Source organism: Protobothrops mucrosquamatus, unplaced genomic scaffold (assembly GCF_001527695.2).
Source record: "Protobothrops mucrosquamatus isolate PMUCROS unplaced genomic scaffold, P.Mucros_1.0 scaffold2449, whole genome shotgun sequence".
NCBI lineage: Eukaryota > Metazoa > Chordata > Lepidosauria > Squamata > Viperidae > Protobothrops > Protobothrops mucrosquamatus.
Genome location: NW_015388521.1, coordinates 24959 through 40080, shown reverse-complemented (window position 1 = coordinate 40080; position 15122 = coordinate 24959). Strand labels below are relative to the sequence as shown.

Sequence of the window (15122 nt, the reverse complement as noted above, 5' to 3'; positions counted from 1 at the left end):
TCTTGCAAATCACGGATGACCACACCCAATTTTATGATCTTTTTAGCAGTCTGTGAGAAGCAAGCCCAGCAGTGATAAAGCAAACATGGCAGTTGTAAAGTGCCTGTGGTAGTTATAAAGCGAACATGGCAGTCATTAAGCAAATCCATTGTCTGCAATGACTTTTATTTTTGCTTGAAACCAAAAGTAAACACTGGTTTCAGAGAAAATATGTTGTACTGTACAATGGAGTCATGTGACTACCAGATGCTGCAAACAACAATAAATGTGAGTCAGTTGACCGTACCCAAAATATGATCACATAACCATTTGGGGGCTTTTGGAACTTCAAATCTGGGTTGTAAGTAGTCCTCAGTTGGGGGGGGTTGGTGGTAACTTCAAATGATCACTAAGTGACTGGACAATCATTTGACTGAGATGGAAATAGCAATAGCACTTAGACTTATATACCACTTCATGGTGCTTTACAACCCTTTCTAAGTGGTTTACAGAGTCAGCATATTTTCTCCAACAATCTGGGTCCTCATTTTACCAACCTCGGAAGGATGAAAGGCTGAGTCAACGTTGAGCCCGCAAGAATCAAACTGTGGAACTGCAGGCAGCCGGTTGTCAGCAGAAGTAGCCTGCAGTAGCCTGCATTCTAACCACTGCACCATCAATGGCTCATGGCATAGAGATGGCATAAGGCTCCTGTCTTAAGCAGGGGTTGGACTAGAACATGGGTAGGCAACCTTGGCTCTTTTATGACTCATGGACTTCAACTCCCTGCTGGCTCAGGAATTCTGGGAGTTGAAGTCCATGAGTCATAAAAGAGCCAAGGTTGCCTACCCCTGGGCTAGATGATCTCTGAGGTCCTTTCCATCCCTATGATTCTATGGCATAACTTAAGGACCATCTGTATTATCTTTATCACAATGGCTGAATTCTCTCATCTATTATATATATATAAGGTATATGTGTATGTGTGTGTGTGTGTGAGTGTGTGTGTGTAATATTAATTGAATTCTATGTTTTGTTAACAGTTTTAATGGCTCATTGTCTTATGTGACTCTGCTGTGCCAATATGATAAGATTGAATTAGATTCTATTAATAAAATCTTCTTACAGGATAAAGTTTAAAAGCAATCAGAAATTAACAATCTATTGCTACACTCACAAATCCTTATATCTGAAATATGTGAATGAAAACCTGCCTTCCTCCTGTTTTCTCTTTGTGTTTTGCATTGGTGGCAAATCTATTATTTACTTTAATATATTTCAGGAGAACGGGGGAATTTTGAGAAAGAGAACACCACCAATCTAGGTCTTCCATATGACTATGATTCAGTTATGCATTATGGCGCGTAAGTTTATTGACTCAAAAAATCTGAAACCAGTAGTAGCTCATCTAATTCAACAGACTCCCCCCCCCATAAAAAAGGAAGAAAAAAAGAACTAGACCAGGGGTAGGCAACCTTGGCTCTTTTATGACTCGTGGACTTCAACTCCCAGAATTCCTGAGCCAGCATGGCTCAGCTTGGAAACCTCCCTTTCTCTTCAGCATGGATGGCTCGGGAATTCTGGGAGTTGAAGTCCATGAGTCATAAAAGAGCCAAGGTTGCCTACCCCCGAACTAGACCAATCCCATTGGCTAAAAGGAGTTTTTTGTTATATAATTAAGGATCTTTGGTATTTTCTGAGTTTGGTTGTTTTCTTGCAGATGTTTCATTATCCAGATTAAGTAACATCATCAGTGGTAGTGATGTTGTGATATTGATGTTGTAATGCTAGTGATAGCATTGATTACCTAGTTTAGCTAATGAAATAACTGCAAGAAAACAGCCAAGCTCAGAAAGCACCAAGGACCCCTCATTTCATCCCAGAGCTACAAATATTCTCCTTTATTGTTGTCTAATAATTCACCCCCTCCCTTCAGCTCCTACTTTGACTATTATTTTCGGGGAAAGTACATAAAATAGGTGGGTTTGGGTTTTGTTTTGTTTTTGTTTTTTTGCTTCCAATGGATGGGAAAAACTCTCAATGCCACATTGTTGCCAAATTCAGTTCTCATGCTGATATGTGACAAATGTTTTCAGATATTATCCTAGAAATTAATGGGATAGTTTTCTTGGCTTTGATCCTGATCCTGATTTTCCAGGATTGTCATTCATATTTTATATAAGATATGGGCTATTAATAAATTTGCCAAATTAGACTTTGTAATTTGTTTTGGCAGGTATGATTTTTCTAATACTGCTGGAAAACCAACCATTATCCCCATTCCTAATGGATCTGTACCAATTGGTCAAAGAGTAGGACTGAGCAACTTAGATGTGAAAAAAATCAATAAGCTCTACAACTGCAGTGAGTAATAAAGTCATGCATAACAACACACTTTTCATCTTAATATTGTGAATTTTTATAACATTGAATTATAAGGCAGCCAAATTTAATAAAATAATTGGACATTATATGACATTATTCAACAAAGTGCTTTAAACTTAGGGAATAATTTACTGTACATCTGTTAATTAAGAGAAAGTTTAAGACAGTGTGAATTGGCTCAAAGTATGGAGTGTTTTGTATAAATATAAAGTTGAAAAATAGCTGCTGAATGAAATAAGAGCAATATGTGACGGAAAGAATGCATCAGATCTTAGTGAGTGATTCTGGAAGTAAAATAAGGATGTACAATGTCACCTTGATTATTTAATGTACTTATGATTAAAGAAATGTATAGTGAATATACACTATACTGTGACTTAGTTAGGGACATGATTGCTTATGTACTTTATGGATCTAAAAATGTATTCATTAAAGATAAAATAGGTAAAAAATTACAGCAAGTAGATGAACTGGTGTACCTAGGGAGAATGTTTATCAAAGATGGATAAATGAAAGGAGAAATGTTACAACATGCAAATGATGCTGGGAAAACAGTGATTCATTATAATTAATGCTTACTGAAAAAGTAAAAATGGCTTGGTATAAAACGTGCTTCTATCTACTTTGATATATGGAAATGAGCACTGGCTGTGTTAGAAGACATGTAAAATTGAATCTAATGGGTTATTTAAGAAAAGCACATGATAAATAAGAAAAATGAATGGGTAATAAATGAATGTGGATGGAATACAAAACTGACTCACCGGTTTGTTCACATAAATTGAATAAAGATCAAATCTTAAAACAAATATATAAGATAAGAGTGAACAAATTGAAAATAGGGGAAAATGGAGGAAGTGATAATTCAATGAAGTTGAAAGGATGGTGAGAAAAAGAAGAGTGAGAAATTTTAAGGAATAAAGGGCCTTGTATGAAATGATGTATGGTGATGGTGGAAGCAAGATTTGCTTATTTACATAATGTTTTTCTATGAATTACATAACACTGTTTATTTGTAAAAGAGAATAACATTATAGATATCATGTATTTATATATGTCTATTTATGAAATCTCTTTATGGTTCTTTCCAAACACTTAGCTGCTTATTGCAATTATTATTGCACTACATAGGTTGATATAGATTTCCATTCTAAAAATAACTATAGGAGGGTGGTGTAATCCAACTGATTCTTTGGGAGGCATTCAGTGGCTTGAAGTAACTGGAAAAAACAAGGGCTCTCTGGGATGGAAGAAAGCTAGGATGCATTTGTACCCAATGTGAGTTTTAACTTTGGTGTGATGAAAGAAAAATGAGCAAAGGATATCCAATCATCCAAATAAAGCATGCCAAAAAGGTGCTATGAATTAGAAATGAGATGGACAAACAATAGCTCCATAAAATGTATTGAATAATGGAGCTATTTCAGAAATGGAATGGCCAGGACAGGAATGCCACTGCTGGAACATCATCGGATTTCAAGGAGATGTACTATACACTTCATACTGAACCAATAAGATGATAGCTTTGCTTGGATTCCAATCATATTTCTCAGACAAGGATGTGGGTTTTCTGGCATTGGAGGATTTTGGCTGATGCAAATATGTAATCTGTAATTTAATTCTCCTTTATGTAATGAAATCATCACAAAGATGCCATCATTTTCCTATATTAATCTCTAATTATGGAAGTTCCAGATTGAAGAAACTCATATGACGCTTCCAATGCAACTGTAATGGATTCTACTTCCATGCTGAGCACCAAGGCACTTCTGTGGTGAAAGAATTAGCCAGCGATATCACCATTGTCTGGGGGATGCCCAGTTGGGGCCTCCTTTCATGTCCCCATTAATGAGCCATCAAAGTGGTACCTATTTATCTGCTCATGTTTGCATGCTTTCAGAGTGTTAGGTTGGCAGGAGCTGGACCAAAAGGCAGGCGCTCACCCCGCTATACAGCAGCACTTTGGCTTCGAATGCAGGCTTGGAAATTGGAAATCCAGTGGTCTAACCACGTGAGCTACTGTGCTCCCTTACTGTAATGGATGAGGCCATATTGTTCTCATTTACATCTCCTCATCCATTCACCCACCGTACTGGGACCGCTACTGCTGCTTCCATGAAAGCAAAATCTATCCATCAGCCAAATGCCAGAAGCTTTGTCCTTACCAACAAAAGGCCTGCAGAAGACAGAGTAGAGATCATTGCAGTGCACGTGCTAATGTTTCCAATAATATAAAAGCTAGTCTTTTGCATCCTTTTCTTCCTCCCTTATAATAATAACATGTATTTTGATCTTGACTGAGTTAAAAATTCTGAATACATTGTTCATTGTAGAGTTGTGAGACCAGTGGGACATTGACAGGTATTTCTCTGACATGGAATTTCATTACTACATTATCTTGTATAAAAGAATGAACTTTACTAAACTACATTGAAAGATATTTAATAAATGTGATTTTTCCTTTGTGAATCTAGATCATTTAGATGAATTTTCTGTTTAAATGTCTCCTCTTCCTTGCCAATGTGTTATTCTGTCCTTTAGATGATTGTAGCACTGTGCTACATAATCCAGGTGGCCATTTTTGCTCTTATAACTACCCCCATTCATATCCCAGAAACATCACCTGCTTGTGGCTCATTCAAACTCTACAAGGAAAGGTAAGCTGTTCAAATCAGAAATAATATCATATCATATCTCATATCATATTTCATATCATTTATTTCCCATGTCAGAATAGAAACATTTTTTCGGTCTGAGCGCCACATTTTTTCATGATTGCCATTCCATGGGCTCTCTGATCAGAGTGAGTGGGAATCAAATAAAATGTAGGCAGAGTTAAAGTAAAAGCAAACAGGTCCACAACACATTTTCACTCATTTACACATACATGCATACACAGGGACTAGACCAGGAGTAGGCAACCTTGGCTCTTTTATGACTCGTGGACTTCAACTCCCAGAATTCCTGAGGCAGCCATGCTGAGGGGAAAGGGAGAGGTTTCCAAGCTGAGCCATGCTGGCTCAGAAATTCTGGGAGTTGAAGTCCATGAGTCATAAAAGAGCCAAGGTTGCCTACCCCTGGACTAGACAGTCACACAAAAACACATCCTTATACATTCATATATATCCACGCAAGCATACATTTGAATGTTGTATTCAGACCTACTTTCTCAGGTGTTGATTTCTTTAGCTGGGGTGAGTAACAATACAATGGAAAAGGGGATTTTTAAAATTTCATTTACTTTAAGGTTTTATTCTAAGTTTTTTCCTTTATCTTTAAATATTTAAGTTGTCTAGAGGGTTAATCTCCAGACAACTGGAGATTAACATTATAATTACTACTGTAATAGAACGTACTACCTGGGTTTTCAAATAATATTACCTGAATTTTATAATAATATCATATTATTTTTCTCAAAAGAGAAAAAAAGACACTTGCCCCATCAAATGTCCTCCAGCCATGATATTTAGATTTGAAAATCATCTTTCTTAGAGCTAAGCAGAAACTTTTCCCCAAATCTAACTGTTGTGCACAACTGAGGTGACAGCAGGCTTCAGAACAGATTGACCTTTAAATGTATAACATTAAAAAAATCTTTAATTCCATCAAACTCCAATACTATGCAGATTTATCAATACTATGCCTATTTTGCTTTAAAATGTGTATTAAGCAAAATCACCTGCAAAAATTCAGATTCTTTCTCATAATTTTTGGGCAAGATACTTGCAAACCCATTGGAATGGAGATCAAAATGAGGTAGAGAAAAGTTTTCTAAATAAAATAAATCTTTTTTACTTTTTTACTCCATGTCTTCTGAGTAAAAACACTTCAAAGTATCAAGAAGCAGGAGGTCATTGGCCAATCCTCTTCAGATGTCCTTAACAGAAAATGCCTACTAAAGAAAGAAACTGTGACAGTTAAGAAAAAAAAACAAATATCTTGAATCATCTTTCTCCAACTTGACAAGCTCACCAAACAACTATAATTTTCAAAAATTATGGGGTAATGGGTTGGGAAAGGCTAATATATTCTAAATTAAGAAGTATGTTGCATTTACCCAATTTTCATTTCTATCCATGGGCGGGTGCCTTTTGCTTATACAGTTTTACATATGAAGTTAATAAATCTTCATTGTGTTTCATGTGTCAGTACTGTGAACCATTCACCATTTCTCAGATTTAACAAGAGCTGCTTGAGAAATTAGTGAATCGGAGCTAACCCAAACACTCCTGCTGGCATGGAATGTTTGAGAATTTGTTCAAAGCTCTTAGTATAGCACTTGACTAATTTCAACCATTCCCATAATCAGAACAACTGGTGGAAAAGATCAAACAAAGAACATGCATTTCTATAAAAAAATCACTTGAAGATAAAATGTATTGCTCAGCGGTCTTGTTTGTTTATTCTCCTATTTGTTTTCTCCATGTTGAATTTCCTGATATATCAGAATTCAGTGAAAACCATAGTTATCGGCACAGTGCTATGCTCTACAAATTCTTAATACTACTTTATAATGCCTTGATAAGACCACACTTGGAATATTGCACCCAGTTTTGGTTGCCACAATATTAAAAAAAATTGAGACAAGAAATAATGGATGAAAATTAATCAAGGAGAGAAGCAATTTAGAACTAAGGAGAAATTTGCTGACCACGAGAACAATTAATCAACTTGCCTCCAGAAGTTGTGGGTACTCCAATACTAGAAATTTTTAAGAAGAGATTGGACAACCATTTGTCTGAAATGGTATAGGTTTCCTGCTTGAGCAGGGAGTTGGACTGGAAGACCTCCAAGGTTCCTTCCAACTCTGTTATTCTGTCTACAGAACATATTCATTAACTTTACTGCTGATTTTGCTGTAATTTTTGCAGTGAAAAATATCTAATACGAAGCATCTTTTTAAATGAATCGTATAAAAGAAATGGGCAGCTTTAGTTAAAATATTTCTATTTCAGTCCTATGTATAACCAGACACTAATATAATGGAAGATAGTATACAGCACAGCAATATTTGAAAGACTACGTTGTAATTAGAAATAAAAATATGCTTTTATGCCCAGAATATAAAATGAAACAGGGAACTTAAGTTAAAAGTGGAAGACCTTTTAGAAAACAAAAATGAAATTTCTCTATAGAAGAGTTAGATAAATGGACTGTAGAATTAATTTTAAACATATTAGTTCCATCATGTTCAGCATCTCTGTCTCAATCAGTTCTTAATTCTGGTGCAGAATAAGACATATTAAATACATAGCAAAAAATACTCTATAGTATGATGGGGTGACAATCAGCTATACATGACAAATGTTTTTTCCCCAGCTTCCTTGTGTTATGTAACATGTGCTATATCAGTAAGGTATAGTGAATATCAGAAGATACATTTAACCAAAATCAAGATACACTTAATAAGTCGATTTAAATTACTTAAAGCTGCTTATTTTTCTTATTTTGCTTTAGGTCTTCCTGAGTTTTCATATTCTTGATCTCCAGAGTTCTCCAAACTGTTCCTCTGATTACATCCGAATTTATGATGGAAGCAGTAGAAAAGGTCGGATTCTCATTGACAAATGTTGCAGGGCAGGGCAATTACCTGCCGTGGTGGCTTCTGGGAACACAATGCTTATAGAGTTTGTAAGTGATGAAGATGAAACTGCAACAGGATTTATGGCCTCTTACACACATGGTATGAATGGTATTCATTACTAGTTACTTGTGAAATGACAAAGCAGATACACACAAAATAAATCATTTGCAATGGTTAAATGTATCTGTAACATCACTTAATTTTACACCTTCCTTTGAAGAATCTCATTGAATTCTCTAAATGCAAAACTTTATGACTTCTGATTCATCAAACTCTATGATTTCTAATTTAGTGTTTATCTGAGAATCAGTTTCAATTCCGGTTTATGCAATTCCAGTAAATACTGTTTCCATTGGGTTCAAAGTAGCCCAATAACTTCAACACTATCATCAATAGGAGGAGGATAGCCTTAGGATGAAGCTATCTGCTTTGTCCTTTGTCATGTCTTTCTGAGCTATGAATTGTCATAGGATTTCAGACTATGTCATTGTCTGCCAATTCTAAAGCATGTAAAGATCAATAATTGGCAGATATTTCACAGGTCACCAGCCACTTCCTCTTTGGCTCTTTGCTTCTTTGAGTTTATATTTCTATACTAACAAGAAAAAAATGAAAAGGGGATAACAATTTGCAATGCTCTACAACAGGCATGTCAAACTCGCGATGTCACATGACATCGTGCAACGTATTGGAACTTTTTCCCCATTGCCAGCAATGGGGTGGGCACGGTTTCAGCGTGATGCATCCAGCCCATTGGCCGCAGTTTGACATGCCTGCTCTACAATGATTATTTTGCAAAGTCTTGTATTCCTGCTTAGAGTCTCAACAACCACACAACTAAAAACAAAAAGAAACCTTTTTTAAAATATGTACGCAATGAGGTAACCCATTTTATTTTATTTTATTATTTTACTTTATTTTATTTTTTATTTTTTATTTTATTTTATTATTTTATTTATTTTATTTTATTTTATTTATTATTTACATGAAGTTTTCTTTTTCTTAACCATAGTAAAGTGTGGAGGAACATTCACTAATACTTCGGGAGTCATTACTACTCCAAACTTTCCTAAAAAATACCCTCCAAATCAAGCTTGCCTATGGATTATCAGTGCTCCTCCAGAAAACAAGGTAAGACGCAGTGGTACAAAAGACGGTAGAAGGTCAAAAATGTGAAGATGGTGGCTCTGACTGTGACTGTAGGTTAGCCCTGTGAAATATTCCAGACAAGAAGCACAATCAGTATGGCTGGTTGACCAGTCTATGGGTTTTCTTTCCTCTCCCAATCACAATGTAATTGAAGCCCCTATGTGTTTAAATGTATGCCAAAAAAAAACCCAGGTCTTCAATTATGTGGTTGTTACCCCTCTTTTGACTTTTTTGGGGGGCCCTCCTGCATGAGCCCCTGAACAGAGATTACACTTAGAGAAAGTGAATTGGGTGCAGCTTGCAACTCTTTTCAGAAATATGTACTGTTATGAATGTGTGAAATGACCCCCTGATTCAAAGCACAGCAATAACAAGGGAATGATTCATAATTTGCCCAACATATCCTTGAAAGCAACAGTCATCCTCCATCACTTCCACCATCACTTCCCAGTGTAGGCTGGCTAAGGTTGATAGCAGTTGCAGTAGGACACTATCTGAAAGGCTGCAGGTAGTCTACCTGGGCAAGTTGGGCTCTTGAGGCCAAAATAATATTACTTACATGCAAGAGAGACCATTAAGTGGGCTTGGACTATGAAGGTTTTTTTTAAAAAAGGAATCATAAATGGGTGGGTGGAAAATTGAGTGGTATTGCTGTTAGAGATGGTAATAAGTATGGTATTAAGATGATAATAACTGCACTCAATGTGTAGTCCTCAATGGAACTGCATCTATATGGAGGGAAGTATGCAGTGGAGTACCCCAAGACTCTGTTTTAGGCCCAATACTCTTCAACATCTTCATCAATGATTTGGATGAGGGGATAGATGGGAAACTCATCAAATTTGCAGACAACACCAAGCTGGCAGGAATACCCAACATTTCAGAAGACAGGCTTAAGATATAGAAGGATCTTGACAGACTTGAACACTGGGCCCTATTTAACAAAATGAAATTCAAAAAGTAAGATTCTATATTTAGGCAAGAAAAACCAAATGTACAGGTATAGTATAGGGGGTACCTTGCTCAATAGTGGTAACTGTGAGAGGGATCTCAGAGTCCTAGTGGACAATCACTTAAATACGAGCCAGCAGTGTGCTGCAGCTGCGAAAAAAGCCAACACAGTGCTAGGCTGCATTAACAGAAGGATAGAATCAAGATCATGTGAAGTGTTAATACCACTTTACAATGCCTTGATATAAGACCACACTTGCATCCAGTTTTGGTCACCACAATGTAGAAAAGATATTGAGATTCTGGAAAGAGTACAGATAAGAGCAACAAGAATGATTAGGGGACTGGAGGCTAAAACATTTAAAGAACAGTTGCTGGAATTAGGTATGTCTAGTTTAATGAAAAGAAAAAAAATATCATAACATTTTCCATATTACAATCATGTTCCCATTTTAAGACCTCTTCGATATTTTTTAGTCTTTCAAAAGACCCTATTGTGATTGATTTAGAAATACTGAATAATGTTCAATATATATTCCTTTGACATTAAACGAAGTAGATTTGAAGCATTTTTTAAACACTGTTGGTAAGTTGTCATGAATTTAAGAAGAAAGTATTATAATTTAAGAAGAAAGTATTATAATTATTTCATTTAAAAACAAGTTAGAATTTTCAATCAATTCTTTTCCAGTATATACTCAGCATAAATAAGGTTTTTTATTAATACTCAAGTCAATAATAGTAGAAAGCACTTGATCTTGCCATTTCTTGTAACTGATCCTATTTAACCATGACAAAAGATAAATTATGAGAGAAAAAGGGAAGGATTAAAGGCCAGAATCTGTGTTCATTTTTATAAATCTTTGTAAATATGGATTTATGATAGTAAATAGCACTTTTACTCTGAGATATTGAGAGTGCAATATTAACTCAGCTTGTAGCATCTGACCATCTTTTAAGCTCCAAATAGTGTGAATTAACTGTTTAAATTGAAAAACATCAAAATAACATTTCAGATTAACTGACATCATACATTTCCTTATATGGTTTGTGTAATCTCAGTCACCATAATTATACATTAAAAAGCATTTTTCCAATATGTACACCCAAGTAAGAGATAAGGGGATTTGAAGTATTTGAAGCAGATATAAAAATTAGGAAAAGCTGTCATTTTAATTGCAGCTATTCTGCCAAGCACAGATAAGAAATCATGTTGTCATGACTTCAATTCTGTCTTAATGTTTTGAAAGAGAATCATAATTGCATTTTTAATTGATGCCAGTCTTTTGCTCTTAACTATCTAAATCTATCATTCTAGTGTAAAGCCAGAATGATTCTTGATAGCGTTTTTGTGATTATTTACTAATAGTGATAAAAATAGCCAATGATTTGTCAAAACCGATCTTAGTCTTGCTGTTGCATGACCTTTATTATATTCCCATTAGAGAAATCCAATGGTGGGATTCAGCCAGTTCACACCGGTTCGACAGAACCGATACCTAATTTTTTTGTTGAGTTTGACGAACTGGTTATGATAAATCTGAGTCTCCACTCCTGGCCTTCCCATCTACGGTTTTTCCAAGTTTTATCAATCCGATGCTGAAATTTTCTCTCTCTGCTCCTCCCTTCAGCCGTTCGGGTCTTGCCACTCTCACACTCCTCCGAGTGACGGACAAGGTTCTCCAAAACACCGACTGAAGCTGATGTCCTTTCCATTGCCCAAGGGATACCTCCTCTGTCAACCTGCAAACGGAGGCAGGGAGGGAAGGCAGATGATCCAGACATGCTGCACAGTGGTAGCAAGCCTCCTCTGCTTTCTGTCACCATGCAGCACATCCAGATTGCCTGCCTCCTCCCCCCGCCCTTTGCCTCCACTTGCAGGGTGATGGAGGAGGCCTCCCTTGGGCTTCTCCCACTTTCTCCTTCTTCCTCCTCCTTTGAACAGCCCTTCGCTTCCCTTGCTGCTTTTTCAGTCCGCACCAAGTAAATTTTAAAGAAAATTATACAGTATGGCAGCAAAAATCCAGCACTGGAAAAAAAAACCTGGTTTTTTGAGACGCCAGACTAGTGTGCATTCACATGCCTCCAAACCCCTTGCTTGCTGCAAAGCCAGATTGGAGTCCTCAGGCTGCTCCTTCCAGCCCATTTTGCAGTTGGTCCAAAAGCGAAGGGAATGGTTCCCACCCCACCCTATTTCTGCGGAGCTTCATTTCTAAAGACCCTCTGCACAGGCTCCAGACAAAACTCCAGGACTGAAAAAGCAGCAATGGGAGCAAAGGGCCATTCAAAGGAGGAGGAAGAAGGAGAATGTGGGAGAAGTCACTACTGAACAGGTGAGGCGTGACAGGTGTCGGGGCATGGTAGGCCTGGCTGCGGGGGCCTTCAGCACAGTAAGCAGTTGCAGGATACATTGGGCAACTCCCCTCTTCCCCCACCTTCCTCATGGCAGTGCCCCTCACCTCCCCCCTGCAGTGAACCAGTTGTTAAATTATTTGAATCCCACCACCGGAGAAATCCTACATCTCTAGTAGGGTTCTGAAGAGAAAGTATCATATAAACTGCAGGTTATAAAATAATATTTTATTTTTATATCAAGACCCTGAATCTCATTTCTTCTCCAAACAGTCAGTAGTAATATTACAAGGAGATCAACAAAATACACTGGGTATGAGAACTTGAAAAGTATTTGAAACAGTCATTTTGCAATGTATCTTAGCGCAAGTAAATTATTTGAAGCATTGATGTGCCTGGGCTTCTGTATATATTGGTACATGCACATGCTTTGTGTCTTTGATAGTCACAGGGGAAATATCACTCAAGCATGCATGCACATGTGCACATAACGAGGAACAGAATGTAAAGCAACAGGTTATTCCCAAATAAACAATTTATAGGTTTGTACAATATGCTAAATCATAAGCCATATTTTTTTAAAAATATGGTGGCTCATTTCACATAAGTGACTTATAAAAAATTGAATCCAAATCCTGATTCTCGTTGTTTAAACATTTACTGTGATGCTGAATTTAGATTAAATGTTATAGTATGCACAACACACACAAAAATGTACTTTTTTCTGGATTCCTCAGATATCTTTGTCTATGACCTCTTTTGAACTGGAAGACATTGATGGATGCAGATACGACAGACTTGTGCTTTATGATGGCAGTCAAAGCAGTTCTCCGTTTATTGGCACTTTCTGTGGAAAAATGAAAATTCCTCCTTATACTTCTACTGGAAACTTTCTTCGTATAGAGTTTTACACCGACTTTGCTTTTCAACTTTCTGGATTCAAGATGAACTACTCAATCAGTTAAATAAAACTTCTAGAATTTCTGAACATCAGTTTGTGGGGTGTGTTGTGAAAAATTATCAAACACTATATGCAATGTGCAGTAGTTAACTTAATAAATAATTGAATTACTTATGTAATCAAAAGTTTTATTCTGTTCTGTGCTTGCAAAACATTAGAGATTAAATGGCTGGATAGATAACATTAATTCAAAAGAATTTCAAGAGTTTATTTATGCAAAGCTTATTAAAAGAAAGACCACACATTTTATTATATTTAACTTGTAAAACTGATTAACACAATAGCTCCTAAGTTGAATAGCTTAAAAATGTAAGTGGATAAAGTCATGGAGGACAAATCTTTCAAGTGCAATTTATCTTGAGATTCAGTATTGCCCCTAGACTGAAGACTGCATGTCTGTAAAACCATTTTCAGTGGGAAGTGGCAAGAGAGCATGTCTTCATGCCTGGCTGAGGAATTCTGGGAGTTGAAGTCCACAAGTCATAAAAGGGCCAAGTTTGAAGACCCCCTGCTCTAATGATTCTCCTGGCAGATCTATAATCCATTTATTAAATCTTTTTTCTTATCCTCAAGTTTGTTTTGAAGTCCTAATAGATAAGATATCTTTTCCATTTTCATTGTCATGGCAAAATTTTGTAGATTTTTTTTCTGTTTGTATTAAGTTATAGTTCTCTTGATTCGTAGCTTCCCTATTTAAGTCACTTTCTTCTAGTTTGTGTTCTGTTATCTGGCTTGTTTGTTCATTCTTTATCATCATTTTCTGAGAGTTTTTTATTTGTGATTTTAAACTGAAGATGTGCTTATTTATGTCATCAAAATAGTTTTTAATTTCATTGTGGTTTGAAATCATTGTCATTTGAATCTGTTGTAGCATGACATACATTTCCTCTTGGAAAGTATTTGTCTCATTTTGGAGTATTGCTCCTGTGGATCTCTGATGTTCCAGGCTAGGTCCTTCAGAAAGGAATATTAGGTGTGGTTTCCTGTCATTTTTAGGCACTAAGAGGTACAGGAGACAGAGAGATGAAAAGAAATAGGATTAGAGAGGGACTTCCCATCACCACTCCTACACAGCCAGGTTTTGATCCCTTTGCAGAATTACCAGAAGTGTAAAGTTGCAAATCTGGGATTGCACTTTTTTTCCAACACTGAAGAGTAATCTTTTTTAAATGCCTCTCCCCTTTTCAATAAATCCATAATTCATCATGTATTAACAAGTTCCAAGTCTGAGGTAAGATTTTTTTAAAATATAAATATATTAAACTCTATTATCTTTAAAAACACCATCTTAAACTGATCAAAATTAAATCAGCTTTAAATAACATAACATTAAATTATTCAAATAGCAAACTATATTATTAATGCTACTAGCATTATTATTATTAAACTTGTATAAAATATGTGAAAAGGCACACAAAAATACATGCTTATCTTATATGGAAACAAAATAGTATTCCCATTCACTGCAGATATTTGCTGTGCGAACCTACAGAATGATAGAAGGAACTATGCAACAAGGTTGTCTATGTGAGTAACGGAGGGACACAGAAAGAGACAGAAATTAAAGTATGGACACAGGACCTCATTATATGCACATTGCTTGTTGGGAAGAGGAGGGTGCACCTAAGGCCAAAAAAAAGGAAAAAAAACCCTAAAGATTACAGAAATCCAATTTTTTTAAAACAACATGTGAAGTTAAATCTCATTAATTATTGGTGGCATGAGTTCAGCTTGGAAAATTAACACCAGGGAAATGGAAAA

The 15122-nt window shown here is 36.2% G+C and overlaps 1 protein-coding gene across 1 annotated transcript in view; it reads left to right on the top strand.

The window, feature by feature from the left end:
• LOC107295701 (astacin-like metalloendopeptidase) overlaps positions 1-13491 on the top strand; it is a 53946-nt gene extending 40455 nt beyond the window's left edge. Inside the window, exons 7-12 of the mRNA XM_015825026.1 lie at positions 1262-1343; positions 2216-2343; positions 4906-5021; positions 7822-8047; positions 8961-9079; positions 13138-13491. Coding sequence (XP_015680512.1) covers positions 1262-1343; positions 2216-2343; positions 4906-5021; positions 7822-8047; positions 8961-9079; positions 13138-13365 — 899 coding nt within the window. The 3' untranslated portion in view covers positions 13366-13491. The remainder of the gene's footprint in view (positions 1-1261; positions 1344-2215; positions 2344-4905; positions 5022-7821; positions 8048-8960; positions 9080-13137) is intronic.
• Positions 13492-15122: the final 1631 nt, after the last annotated feature.